Source organism: Suricata suricatta, chromosome 12, assembly GCF_006229205.1.
Source record: "Suricata suricatta isolate VVHF042 chromosome 12, meerkat_22Aug2017_6uvM2_HiC, whole genome shotgun sequence".
NCBI lineage: Eukaryota > Metazoa > Chordata > Mammalia > Carnivora > Herpestidae > Suricata > Suricata suricatta.
This window is the reverse complement of record NC_043711.1, coordinates 31,271,450-31,286,489: the sequence shown is the minus strand read 5'-3', so window position 1 is coordinate 31,286,489 and position 15,040 is coordinate 31,271,450. Positions and strand designations below refer to the sequence as shown.

Below are 15,040 nucleotides of genomic sequence, written 5' to 3'. Positions count from 1 at the left end.
AATAGTTAACCATTTACTAAGAACTATTTTAACAACTATGTATTTTCCTATTAATAGAATATAATTAATATTATATGCTACCTATAATCCTATCCTATTAAAGTAATTAAAGCTATATTACTATCCTATTAAATTAACATAGGATCTACATTAATATACTATGCAATTAATATTTTATTAATTCCCCCAAACAACATAATGACATAAGTATTACAATTATCCCCCACTTTACAAATAAGGAAACAGGCTGAGAGAAGTTAAACACATTGCCTGAGGTCATTTACCTATTAGTGAAGTGGCAGGATTCAAATCTAGTCTTTCAGAACCTGGATTCTATACTCTTAAACCCTGGGAGAACGCCATTTTTAATTCAGTCATAATGATGAGGGTCACTCGTTGATCCCCTTCTGTGAAGCTTTTCTACCTTTATGCATAGAAATGGCTCCCAGGACTTTTGTGCCTCATCCCTGCTCCCTGACCTACTTGGATAAGTGAGGCACTTGCTGTCACTTCTCCACACTGGGGCTGGTAGGGTCTCAGACGAGACAGCCCGTCCTGTGGGACTCCTGCCCCCAGCGCTGTAAGCACGCTCTTCTCTGGCCAGGAAGGCAAGTTTGTACAAAACATTTCAAGTCCTAGAATGTGACCTTCAATAAATAAACGATTCTTTAAGAACCCTGCATAAAGCCTACCCAAGGATCAATTTGAGGGTGGAGATGTTTGAACAATTACTTCCAGAAATGAATATTCTTCACTTCAAATAGATTTAAAATAAGCCACAATTTTATTTGTGGTGATGCTAGCTAATCAGTGTTCTCCAGAGTTTCTCCTGCTTTGGAAGCTTTCAGATGTAAAACAAAAATTAAAGCAAATTTTACAAAGTGAATGCAACTAAAGGTGGCCTCAAATCCAGGAGACTTTTATGTAGGATTATACCAAGGGTCTCAACTGGGTTTCTCCTCAAACTTTGTGTTATTGGTTTATGTGGAGCTACATGATACTTAGAATTTAGCTGAAGAATAAAATACCAGAAGGGTAGTAGTAACAATAATAATATTAGCTAGTCTTCTTAAAGGCCTGGCTTGCATATTAAATCCTATTCAGGTTTTAGCTTTTTATTGTTTCTAGTAGCCCTGTAAATTGGACCCGATTTCCCCACCATTTTGCAGATGAAGAAACTGAAGCTTGGTGAGGTTAAGTCACCTGTCTGGGTATTGGAGCTCACATTCACACCCAGGTCTTTATGAGTGTATTAAAAATAACTTTATAATATCTAAGTAAAACCAGAGCTTAAAGTTTCTTCATTTCCTAAAGTAGATATGTCAAAGGTGCTATTTTTTTTGGTATGTAATTTTCATCAATTTATTAAGGAATGCCTAATAATTTTCAACAGAATCAAAATTTTTAGTAGGTTGAATTTTACTTAAATTTATTCTGGGGAATTTCAGTAATCTAGGGAATTTTATTCAAAGCATCCTGTGTCTGTTTTAGGACAGATAGTCTTTGTAACTTAAACACTCAGGTGTCTTCAGCTTTTTCTGTTATTGCTGGGGTGACACACCCCTGGCATGTTTGACACAAGGAGATTTCCACTACATGAGTCACTGAAGGTAAAAATATGGAACGGTTCATGAATTTGCGTGTCATCCTTGTGCAGGGGCCATGCTAATCTTCTCTGTATCGTTCCAATTTTAGTATATGTGCTGTTGAAGCAAGCACAAAGATGCTATTTTAAATTCCCCATTTGGAGTAGGTCGTCTTGTTTTAATACTTTAAAAAAAAAAGTATTTGGGGCACCTGGGTGGCTCAGTCAGTTGGGTGCCTGACTTTGGCTCAGGTCATGGACTCTCAGTCTCTGAGTTAGAGCCCCACACCAGGCTCTGGGCTGGCAGCTCAGATTCTTGCTGCTTCAGATTCTTTCTCCCTCTCTTTCTGCCCTTCCCCTACTCATACTTTCTCTCTGTCTCTCAAAAATAAATAATGTTTAAAAAAAATTTTTTTAAGTACTTAATCCTGCAGAAGTAGAGGAGGAGGGACATAGCAACTCCAGGAACAGGCTTGAGTGATAATAGGATCTTTGGCTGATCAAAGGAAAAGAAAGTGAGGGACTTGTAGTCATGTCTGCCCTTGTAACTCTACAGATGCATGCTTGCATCTGAAATTAAATAGATCATGTTTCCTTCTCAACACTCAGACTCATTCCTTACTGAATTTTATAGACTGTCAGGAAAATAAAGCTATTCACTGAAAAATGTACAAAAACATATATCAACCTCCAAAAAGAGATGTTCTGTCTTCCTTCTCTCTGTGAACCTGACAGTCACAATCATTGGGATTCATACTAATTGCTGCCAAATGTCCATGGAAAACACTGAAAGACTGGAGAGAGGACTGTTACTGATGGATCAAATTCTAAATAGTTTTTTCCAAGGCATGGTTGTGAAACACGAGTTCCTTGAGATGATTTGTGGAGAACCAGTATGCGTGAGGAGGCTTATTGGCTATCTCCTCCCGTCTGGAAGTACATTTGTCAGTTAATGTTTGGAAAACCCTGTGAATGCTCTGAAATACAGAAACCTGCTTAAATCAGTAATTCCCAAATGGATTCCTAGTATTATTTACTTCACAGTCCCCGACACACCCACGGAGGCATATACATTTTTTTGTTTCCACTTAGAATAAACACTTTGCCTCTCTGAAATATAGTAATAAAATGATTTGTCACATGAAACAAACCAAATTCAAAACACTAAAGTTGAGGGGCACCTGGTTGGCTCAGTCAGTTAAGTGTCCAGCTTCAGCTCAGTCATGATCTCACGGTTCATGGGCGCCGCGTTGGGCTCTGTGCTGACTGCTAGCTCAGAGCCTGGAGCCTGCCTCAGATTCTGTCTCTCTCTCTCTCTCTCTCTCTCTCTCTCTCTCTCTCAAAAAAAAAAAAAAAAAGGAAAAAACCCCACTAAAGTCGAGACCACCTTCCAGGTAGAGAATATGAAGCAGATGACAGCATTTTGGAAAGAACTTTCCTAAGGCAATGCTATAACCTTTCTGCAGTCTCTTCCAGGTTCTCTGTTCAAATTCCAAGGATTGTGTGAATATCAGGGAGACTTCGCTACCCTTGACCTACCAGTGTGTTGTTTTCGGTGGGGGGCGGGGGGCCAGCAGGACTCCCACCTCCCTTACCCAGGATAATCTTTCTACAAGAAGATGGTGATGAAGGCAAAGAGAAGGTAGCCAAGAATCAAAGAGCAGATGAAAGTTCCAGATGCCTCTGTTGAATTGGACCACATTTTTGCCTCACTTCCTCAGGGAAGTGAGAGTTTGCCCAGATTAAACTTTGACAGGATGAGATAAAGCTTTGTTTTACAATCCCTCATTTAACATGTTCCGGTTAGAACAAAATCCCAAAATACTGTGTCACTCGAACGGAAAATCTCAGTAGCCCACTTAATATGCCAAACGTAGAAGTTGGTCAACTCTGACCTACTTTTAAGCATTTGTGAGAAACTCCAGGATAAGTGTGTGGCCAGTATTCATTGTTTTCCAGTCCTGCCCCTGGACAGGTGAGGATGGAAGAATTCTTAGGGCTCCCATATTTGGCAAACCATCCGATTTCTGAGAAGTGGGCAATTAACAAGAGTTCATTCAACTGAAGAATATAAACTGTCCTGTTTTGATCACTAAATTAAATCAACAACATGCATCTTAAGTTATTTATTCATACTCTTCTGTTCAGTTTAAGATTTATTTTTTTATATTTGAGCACTGAGTGTGTTTTAGGGGCATTTAAGAATAACTCAATTTATCAACACACACGGAGTACTTCTTGTGTCCTGAGAAAGGCTTATTAGAGGTATCAGGGACACAAAGGTGACAAAGATTTGTATATTCAAATCCAAATTTAAAAGTATATAATCATGGGGCCAGGAGGGATGAATAGGTGGAGAACAGAATGTTTAGGTTTTTTGTGAAAATACTCTATGATATGATAGTGTCAGATACATGTGATTTCATATTTGTCTAAACCTACAGAATATATAACAGCAAGAGTGAGAACTAACGTACACTATGGATTTGGGGTGGTTCTGATATGTCAGTGTAATCAGTTGTAACATATGCATCCTCTGTGGGTAGATATTGGTAATGGGGATGGTGTGCAAGTGTGGGGGCTGGTGCATATGGAAAATCTCTGTATCTTCCTCTCTGTTTTGCCATGGGCCTAAAGGTGCTCTAAAAAAGTAAGTCTTTAAGAAAAATTATATAATCAAACTGTGTAGACTATGGTCCATGTCTAAAAGGAGCTTAGTCTCTGTTTACAATAACATATACAGAATTTAGCACATGTGAAATTCACAATCACGCTCCAATTATCCGCTCCTTTATTAAGTCGCAGGATGTTCCCTGAACACTTTTTAGCATGGCCCATCTAAAGGAGGCTTTCTGGGGAGAGTTTCCAACCGCTGTTGGAAGCAGCCTTCTTGAGAATGAAATGCTGAGTTGCATGGGCCTTTTAAATACAAAATTGCTTTTTTTGCTCCATTGAATTCCAATGTTTTCTTCTTTTTGGTTGCTTGAACTTCAGATTGACTGTATCAAGGGAGAATCTTCACAAAGACGGCACCTCTGACTTTCACTCTGACTTACATGTTCATTGGCAGCCATGAAAAAATATGTGGATATGTTGGTTTAAAATTGGATTTCAGGAACTGATTGTGGCTTGGGGTTTCATGGTATTGGAGTTAAGGAAGAAAAAAGAACTCAATTGTTCCACCAGTCGAATATAAATGGGACATACATATTTAACAGAAATGTTGATTTCTCCCCATTATTTATGCATAGGTGGCACGTTGCCAGCAGGAGTGAATGTAGTGCCCAATGTGGCTTGGGTTACCGTACACTCGACATCTACTGTGCTAAATACAGCAGACTAGATGGGAAGACCGAGAAGGTTGATGACAGTTTTTGCAACAGTCAACCCAAACCAAGAAACCAGGAAAAATGCTCAGGAGAATGTAACATGGGCGGCTGGCGCTATTCTGCATGGACTGAAGTAAGTCGGTTCTCACTCAATGAGAGTCTTCTTCTTGGATGCTAAGTCTGAGTAGTTAATGATGGCTAATCAACGAATGGATTAGTGAGGGCTGCATTGAGAAACCTCATTTAGACTTCATAGATCGATTTATAATGCCTGACCTCATTCTACAGAAAAGACTACCGTGATCAGTTTGTAATGTCTGACTCTGTGGCATTGAATATGGCATGTGGGACATTGGGAGTGGTGGCACAACTCATCTAATCCCTTTCCCCATACCCCACAAACCATTTCCAGTTTTATTGTCCTTTGTCAATTTACTAATATTGACCTCACTATGAACTTGGTAAATAAACTGATAACATGAACAGATGTTCCCCCAAATAACCACTAGAATTGGGTTGGTTGTATGGTTGTTTCCTAAGGGCTGGAAGAGGCAAACCGACATAGCCAGGATCTTGACCATGCTGGATTGGAAACTTAGCAACAGTTTTATTTCGTTCATTTTCCCTTCAGTGTTCCAAAAGCTGTGAAGGTGGAACCCAGAGAAGAAGGGCTATTTGCGTCAACACCCGCAATGATGTCCTGGACGATAGCAAATGCGCACATCAAGAGAAAGTCACCATTCAGAGATGCAATGAGTTCTCTTGTCCGCAGTGGAAGTCAGCAGACTGGTCAGAGGTAAGATAAGAGGATTCTTATTTCCCCTCTGTGGTACTTTGAGTCTCTCCAGCTCTGTTCAAGTCTAAACCTGCTGCGCCTTTCTCCCCCCTCCACAACCCCTGAATGAAGCAACTGTCGTCTTCCATCTGCCTCATGACAGGATGTGACTGCTCCCCTGGTGACCTCAGAGGCACGGTGGGTTTGGCTGAATCACCCACTATGATAGCTTCTGTTGATGATTTTGAAGTTCCTGTGTCTTACCTTCCCTCCTCTTTGATCCCCTACTAAATTGTTGTAAAGGAAAACAGGGGCTTTGCTAATCAGAAATCTGTCCTGGTTTAGAACTGAACTTAAAAAGAAAAAGAAAAGAAAAAGAGGTTTTCTATGTTCTCATCTGTGAAATAAGATAATTAGACCCAGCAAGTGACGTCTCTGACTTACACATCCAGTTGCTAGTGGAAAACTTAGGGGGTAAAAAAGGACTCGTCGAGTGTTCCAGACTCTTGCCTGTCTCATCCCTTACCTGATGAAGCATAAGGCAAACCCTCATTGCTTGGCACAGGTGACCTCAGTGCAGTAAGAGAAAGAAGGAAGAGCCTCTTTTTTGCTTTTATGGTGCAGTGTTAACACTCAGTATTAACCCTGCCCAGTGAGATTCTCCCCAAGCAGGTGACTGCCTCCGCCTTCCTTTATGGAGCAAGGGAAAGGGAAACAGAAGTTCCCTGACTTATAGGCTAAGTCAGGAATGTGGGGAAAGAGGTTTTCCTATATAACTGCTGTTCCCATTTCCTTATCTTAACCATGTAGGCACAGTGTTAACTGTTTACTTTCAACAGCAAATGAAATATGAATCTTAAAAGGATATTATTGATGTCCCTGAAATGGCAGAGAATGAATACATATGATTAACGGTGTCTCAATCCTGCACAAGTTAACAGCAAACCTACTGTTTTTGTTCCATTAACAATCTGCCTTAACTTAGACTCCAGTGTTTGATTCCAAAAAGATGAAAGAAGGTAGTGGGTTAAAGTTTTACTTAGATAGCTAATGATAGCTAACGTGTCACCTCGAATCAAGTAACTAACTTTTGCAAGAATGTTTGCTAACATGGAGGTGGGGGGAGATACTGACTATATATTCAATATGATCCAACACTCCTTAGCTTAAAAAACTGGGAAGAATACAGCAAAATGTTAATAATGATTATCCCTGGGGAGACAGATTTTTCGATCATTCTAGTTTTCTATGTTTTTCTGTATTTTTCAAATGTTCTACAATGCGCATGGATGACAATGATGATGATATTTACATTTATTAAATGAACAAGCACTTTACTTGGATTCGGTCAGTTAGTTTCCACAATTCTTTGCAGTAGGCACCATTGTCATCCCCACCGTGCAAATGAGAAAACTGAGGTATGGAGACATCACTTGAATTGGTACCTACAGCTGCTTGTATTGGAATTAAAAGCCCACGTTGATCCCCACACCTAACTCCTATGCTAGGAAGCCATGAATGCTGTTTTTCAGTATGCATGGTCCCCAACTCACAATCATTCAACTTTACAATTTTTTTTTTTTTTACTTTACAATGGTGTGAAAGCAAAAACACATTTAGTCACAGTTGTACTTTGGATGTTGAAAGTGGATCTCTCCCCAGGCTGGCTAGGTGTGGTCCACACACTCTTGTAATACTGGGCACCCGTAGCTTCCGGTCAGCCATGCAGTCAAAACCACTTAAGGGTCAATGATGGAGACGCTCACAACCATTCCGTACCCATACAATAGCTTTATTTTTCACTTTCAAGATAGTACTCAATAAATTACATGAGGTACTCAACACTTTATTATAAACTAGGCTTTGTGTTCAATGATTTTGCTGACTGCAGGCTAATGTAAGTGTTCTGAGCACATTTAAGGCAGGCTGGGCTACGCTATGATGTTCTGCAGGTTGAGGGTATTAAGTATATTTTCAACTTAGGATATTTTCAACTTACAGTGGGCTTACCTGGATATAAGCCCATCATAAGTTGGGGAAGAAATGTATCTCATGGCATAATGCTGTGCTGAGTTCATTCTGTGCTTGACACGGTCCCAGAGTGTTTATAAATACAGAATGAATGAGTGAATGGATGAACGAATGAATGAAAGAAAAACGAGCCATGCTGTATTCACAAACTGCTATGAGAGACAAGAATTGCTGTGGGAAGAGAATACTTCTGTTCTTGCTGCTCCGTGAATGATCCCTGGGAACCACAACACCCTGTTCAGAAACACCCCTGATTTGCTGTGCTTTTTATTACAGTGCCTGGTCACCTGCGGAAAAGGGCATAAGCACCGCCAGGTCTGGTGTCAGTTTGGTGAAGATCGATTAAACGATAGAAGCTGTGACCCTGAGACCAAGCCAGCCTCCATACTGACTTGTCAGCAGCCTGAATGTGCGTCCTGGCAGGCGGGTCCCTGGGGACAGGTATTTTGAACGATAAAATTCTTAACTACATTCTTTCCTTCTTATCTGGAGAGGGCCTGCAGAGGGGCATTCCAGTGGTGGGGATTTAACTGCCGTGTCTTGTGACTGGCCCTGTCCCTCCGTGGCGCCAGATCCAAGCACCAGAAACACTGCAGCCATTTTGCCTCAGGTCTAGGGATTGCTGCTTTTCCTCCTGGAGCTGACAATTCCCTTTGCGTAAATCCACGTGCATGTCTTTGCCCTTGGGTTAAAACTGTAGCCTGAGCACAGAGGCATTGAACAAAGTACCAACAGATCTCATGTCTGGTGATGTTAATCTTTTTTTTTTTTTAATGCTTATTTATTTTTGAGAGGGAAAGAGTGTGTGAGCAGGGTAGGGGCAGAGAGAGAGAGAAAGAGAGAGAGAGGGAGGGAGGGAGGGAGGGAGAGAGAGAGAGAAAGAGAGAATCTCAAGCAGGCTCTGCACTGTTGGTGTAGCACCCAATGTGGGGCTCAAACCCATGAATGTGAGATCATGACCTGAGCCGAAACCAAGAGTTGGGTGACTGAGCCACCCAGGTGCCGTCTGATGTTACCATCTAGCATGTTGTTGTGGGCCACTGCAGAATGGGGTCCAGCACCTTTGGTAGGGGGTTGTGGACCAGGACTTGGAAGCAATGTTTTTGGCTCCCATGTCAGGGTTCCAAAGCTCACCTCTTGTGAATAAATCCAGCACTTCATAAAACATGAATCTGATCAAAAGTTGCAGAATCATCTCGCTCCGAAAGCATCTTTCCCAAGTCCCCTAGAGTGTCAGTTCCACAGTCTAACCTGAACTATTCTTAAAGGAGAGAGTGAAAATCTCCCTTGGACTCATATTTGGGAAGCCACTACTCTTGGAATGAAGTCCTTCCTAATATAGAAGCGGAAGCGCTCTGGGTACTATTTAAGTAGCACTCCAAGTTCCCGAGAGAAACGAAGCAGCTGTCTGCTGTCAGTTACACATACTCTTGAAGAATAATTCTCCCTACCCCCCTGCCCAGCTGCAGCCAGTCTTCTCATTTATGTCTTCTTTTCCAAGATGCATGCAATAAATGAGAACAGCTTTATTGCCACACCCTTACAATTTTTACGAAATTGATGTTCTTCTGAACCCTCCTATGGAATAGCATCGCTAGTCAGAATGGCTGATCGTGTCTGATTGCACTAACAGGGAGAATCTCTCACACTCCTAAATCCAGTCTCCTTTTTGTCAATATCTATATAGCAATTAGGGAATAAGAGAAAGAGAAAGAGGGAAAGAGAACCCAGCTTAGGGTCACTGTTAAGATCTGAGCATAACATCTTTTAGCACTGATGGGCCTCTTATTTATCCACATCTACACCAAACCACAAGCACACCAAGCCACATTTCTGTCCTTCATTCCTTTCAGTGGCTACTTAACATTCCATTATGCAGATGTACCGTATTTGTGTATCCATTCATACCAAACTGGACATTGGAGTTGTTCATACATTTTGGCTATTGTGAAGAATGCTGAGATGAATATTCATGTATGAGTATTTGTTTTAGTACTTGATTTTGGTTCTTTTGGGTGTATCCCAGGAGTAATATTGCTGGATCACATGGTCAGCCTGTGTTTCACTCCTTCATTGCCAGTTTTGCACAGAACCCATACCATTTGCACACCCGTACTACTGTGTATCCCTACCAATAATACACAAGGGTCCCAATTCTTCCATCTCCATCCCAATGCTTATTATACCCCCCTTTTTAATTATGGCTCTCCTGGTGGGAGTAAAGTAGTATCTCATTATAATTTTTATTTGACATTTCCCTAATAACAAGTAATATTGAAAGTCATTTCATGTGCTTTTCGATCATTTGTCTATCTTCTTTGGAGAAGTGTCTATTCACATCCTTTGCCCATTTTTAAAATATTTGTAGTTACAGTAAAAAAACACATAACATCAAATTTATACCATCTTAACCATTTTTAAATGTACGGTTTAAAAGTTCTTCTTTTCCCATTTTTAATGAGGTTGGCTGTTTGTTGCTGAACTGTAGTTGCTCTTTATACTGTGGATTTTAACCCTTCATCAGACATATGATTTATAAATATTTTCTCCAATCCCATGGTGGTTTGCCTTTCTACTTTGCTGCTGGTGTCCATTGATGCAGAAGTTTTTAATTGTGATAAAATACAACTTGTCTGTTTTTTCCTTTTGATGCCTATACTTGTGGTAGAATATGTAAGAAATCATTACTAAACTCCATATCATAGAGCTTTTCTATCATCTTTTCTTCTAAGAGTTTTATAGTTTTACCTCTTATGTTTAGGTCTTTGATCTTTGGGGGATTAATTTTTATAAATAACATTAGGTAGAAGTCCAGCTTTATTCTCTTCCATTTAGACAGACTTTTGAGCCATGGCATTTATTGAAGAGACTATTCTTCCCCCCATTGAATGGTCTTGGCATCTTGGTCAAAAAACACTTGGCCATAGATGTCCAGGTTTATTTCTGGACTCACTTCTATTCCGTAAGTGTATATAACTCTCTTTATGTCTATACCACACTATTTTAGTTGCCATAGCTTTGTAGAGAGTGTTGAAATAGGGGTATACTGAGTCACTGTCAAATGTTGAACCCCTACACATAGATTTCCAATGAGAGGTAGAAATAATTCCAACCCTAAAAGTGATAATTGATGAATATAATTTGTGCAGAGCAGGATTGCCCACTTTTACCTAGGTTCTTTGGGTGCTAGCCCTCTGTTCCACTATGATGGAGCTATTTTTTCCCTGTAGGATGTCATGGGGAAAGTAGGGAAAGAGAAAATTCACTCAAGCATGCATACCTTTTGTTGTATTTCTTTCCCTCAGTGCAGTGTTACCTGTGGACAAGGATACCAGCTGCGGGCAGTGAAGTGCATCATTGGGGCTTACATGTCAGTGGTTGATGACAATGACTGCAATGCTGCCACTAGACCAACTGATACCCAGGTGAGTCTCCTTTGTCCCAATGGTGTGCCCAATGATTGGCTTTGGGCACAAAGGTGCCAGAAGTTCCCAGGGGTTCCGTCCAAATGGAAGTGCTTTCATAGGTAAGTGTGTATGTAGAGTAACAGTTGATTAAGTAAATGGTCTAGATTTACCTCTTTGCTACATTTTTAATCTAATATTTGGACATGCTAGTTTCATTCTTCTCTGATTTTTTGAAGTGTATGTAGGTTTGATTCTGATTTTTTATTGGGTAGCAAATGTTGATTGTTTGGTCTCGTTTTCTTGAGCTCAGAGTTTTTTTCAATGATTTCAGTGTAGGGCTGAGCACAGAGTGTGAGCCGTGTGCCGTAGCTGGCTTGTACCAGCTCACAAGAGTTGACTAGTGAATGTTCAGGAATTTTGCGAACTGGTTGCTAAATATGGGCCTTATTAAAAATTGAAAATATAAGCCTATAATTAAGTAGATGATACTTCAACAAAGCAGATAAAGACTCAGAACTTACATTCTTCCTTTGCTTTACTACATTTTACTATTATCTGTGCCCTTGAGGTTATTTGCATTTGCATGTGTAGGCACGTGGTGGGGATGCTACGTAATGCTGAGCTGTTGCACATCTCCCGCCAGCTCTGTGTTCACCGACATCAAGTTGGTAGCTCGAAATTGGCTGTGGTGAGAGTATTTACACCACAAGCATCCCCAAGTGCTATAATTGAGGGTTGAATTTATTGTTTTGAGACTTAAGAAAGTGATGGAGAAAGTGCTATTCATGTAGAATCCACATTATGTTTAAAAGAGTTTTGCATCTTTAGCTGTTACATTGTGAATAACACATACACATATTAAGGAAATATTCTTCTGGTATTTGGAAATGGTTGTCTGATTCAGTGTAGAAGTCATTCACATCATTGCTAGATGAAGTTTTGACATAGATCTCCTTTGTTCCATTTTTGCCTTGCTCTTAAACATAAAGAAAATAGCAACTCTCATTCATGTTTGAGCCATACTTTTTCAGCAATTACAATCATATTTGGGCACCAGATTCAAGAATTCAACAAAAATCGGTGACAGTATTCTGTGAGCCTCAACTGGCTATATGGAATTTAAAAGAAAGCATTACGTATTTTATTATTATATGTAAATTGTGTGCTATACCTCCTTTACATCAGTAAACTTTGATAACTGAACACGTGTATGCATATATAGGTGTATATGTACATATAACATATGTATGTATATATAACTACATTTCTACAAACACACACCTGTGCTCCTTTTTTCTCAAGAGAGTCAACTGACCATCATTGCCATCACGTTCTTCTTTATGGGCCATGATTTTAGCATCATTTATGGAAAGAGACTATGTAAAGAGAAGACTTGGGTTTATATATCAGTTTTGCTAATTGCCAAAGACAGGATTTGAACCCTTGACCATGCCCAGAGCTCATGGCCCCCTTCGGCCAGTGCAGTGATTCCATTCTCAGGGTCCTCAGTCTGGCTGCATTTCCACATGTGTTGTAAATGGATGAAAAGTGTCAAAAAGCAAATGAACATGTCAGTTTTGTCCCTGATCAATGATAAAACACCACTTGAGACTTGTGTCCCCTTTATTTTTTTTTACCTTATTGAAATGCTCTAAACCACCACATGCTGAATGCCTGCAAAATGTTAGCTATTACATTAAATTGTCCTGAAGTAAGGATATATCAACTCCCTTCAAGATTCAAAATATTCATTTCTCTCTCCATTATTTTGTAATATCCAATGGAGTAGAAGGCGGCTCCCACAGCTGTAGCATATGGACCATTTGTTCGCTGTGGGAAAAGTTTCCTGTGGTTTTCTTTGGACCACCAGCAGAAGAATAGGCAGGGTCCAGAGCCAAGTAGCAGAATTTCCTCATTCAGTTTGTAAGTTCCCTTATGTCAGGCTCCGGCCCAAGCTCACCACACTTTGCACCATGCCTGGCACATCTCAGGAATATAATGATATTTATCTAATCAAAGAATATTTGCTAAATGCTAAATTGTGAGCAAGTATGTATTTCTGTTTTCCCATCTGTAAATCTGAAAGTATTGTCTCACACAAATAACCTCAGTTCATTACAGGGGTTTCCTCTGAGTGATTGAGGAGCGTTATATACATTCCAGACGTTGGCACATTGAATAGACCTCTTATCTAGATTTGACCTGGGGAGTTCTCTTTAGGTAAACCTGGAAAGCCAATTCATGATTAGCAAATTCTGGTTAGGAAATTAATTGAAATATGAGAATAGAATTTGGTCTTTGGAATTTTTTTAAATTTACAATAATTATTTTATCTTATTTTTAGAGAGAGAGAGAGCAAGAGAGAGAGAGAGCGAGAGAGAGAGAGAGAGAGAGAGAGCACGAGTGGGGGAGGGGGCAGAGGGAGAGACAAAAAGAATCTTAAGCAAGCCCCACGCTCAGTGAAGAGCCCGATGTGGGGCTCGATCCCATGTCCGTGGGATCTGACCTGAGCCGAAATCAAGAGTTGGACACAACAGACTGAGCCACCCAAGCACCCTGACAACTGATCATTTTAAAAGGATATCCTATTCTTTCCTAACATATGTGTCATTTTAAAATCATTTTTTCTTTCCACATGAACAGGCATATAAATATGGTATTAAAAATCACCAAGTAAACCCCTGCCCTATATCAATGAATTCATAAAGTGATTCAGATTTTACCTCATTTTACCGATGAAAAAAATTGAGGCTGAGAGTTGCTATGTGATTTCCCAGAATTAGGAGGTTTTAGAATTCTTAGCCCTTATATATTTTTTTAAATGTTTTATTTATTTTTGTGAGAAAGAGAGAGGGGAGGGGCAGAGAGAGAGAGGGAGACACAGAATGCCAGGCAGGCTCTAGACTCTGAGCTGTCAGCACAGAGCCCAACTCGAGGCTCGAACTCACAAACCATGAGATCATGACCTGAGCTGAAGTTGGATGCTCAACTGACTGGGCCACCCAGGTGCTCCATTAGTCCTTATATTTTTATTCACCTTGACCATTAAAGTGTGCATTGACTTCAAGGTAACTTTGGCTTTTTCCCCCTGTCCCTTCTAGGACTGTGAATTACCATCCTGTCACCCTCCCCCAGCTGCCCCGGAAGGAAGAAGAAGCATGCACAGTGTATCACGAACCCAGTGGCGATTTGGGTCTTGGACACCAGTAAGAGATAGATGGAAGTCCTAGAGAGGGGAGGAAGGGGAGGCAGAGGTTCTCTGACATGACTGTAGGATGTGGGTTGCCGTCCAATGAACCATTGTTTCCAATAACATCCCTGCATTATCTTACTTCAACACCCCAGTGCTCAGCCACTTGTGGGAAAGGTACTCGGATGAGATACGTCAGCTGTCGGGATGAAGACGGCTCTGTGGCTGACGAGAGTGCCTGCGTGACCCTGCCCAGACCAGTGGCAAAGGAAGACTGTTCTGTGACCCCCTGTGGGCAGTGGAAGGCTTTGGACTGGAGCCCTGTAAGCGAGTGGATTCTTGGCCATTGGGAAATGACTGGGGGAACCATAGAGGATGACTAGCGATAGGTCACAAATGTCAGTGGTACTATGTTATAATTGGACTTAGTTTCTGACTTAAGTTATTTTGCCTCACATATGTGCACCTGGTATGAATCTTAGCCTGATGTTCAAGAAATGGATGTTGTTAAAATGTGTACATCAACATGCAGTTGATGGATCCTGTTGGGTTGACTGATAAGCACAGTGTTGAGTGGGATGTAATAGGCCTGTGGAGCACCGAACGTGCCAGGGAGAAGATGGGAGTCGGGAAAAGTCCCCTTGCCTTGAGTCTGGGTGCCTCCTAGAACCTCAGACTCTTGAAGTCCAGTGGCTCTTGGCTTCCCGGTCGAGAGTGGGAAGC

At 40.8% G+C, this 15,040-nt stretch overlaps 1 protein-coding gene and 1 non-coding gene across 2 annotated transcripts in view; one reads left to right on the top strand and one right to left on the bottom strand.

Moving 5' to 3' along the window:
- The window catches only part of ADAMTS9 (ADAM metallopeptidase with thrombospondin type 1 motif 9), a 161,532-nt gene that overhangs the window by 67,208 nt on the left and 79,284 nt on the right, over positions 1–15,040 (top strand). Inside the window, exons 20-25 of the mRNA XM_029917014.1 lie at positions 4,837–5,047; positions 5,546–5,710; positions 7,997–8,161; positions 11,026–11,145; positions 14,229–14,333; positions 14,473–14,640. Coding sequence (XP_029772874.1) covers positions 4,837–5,047; positions 5,546–5,710; positions 7,997–8,161; positions 11,026–11,145; positions 14,229–14,333; positions 14,473–14,640 — 934 coding nt within the window. The remainder of the gene's footprint in view (positions 1–4,836; positions 5,048–5,545; positions 5,711–7,996; positions 8,162–11,025; positions 11,146–14,228; positions 14,334–14,472; positions 14,641–15,040) is intronic.
- LOC115275653 lies at positions 1,613–1,719 on the bottom strand. Its single transcript, XR_003901685.1, has one exon. It is a non-coding gene; the product is annotated as a U6 spliceosomal RNA (small nuclear RNA).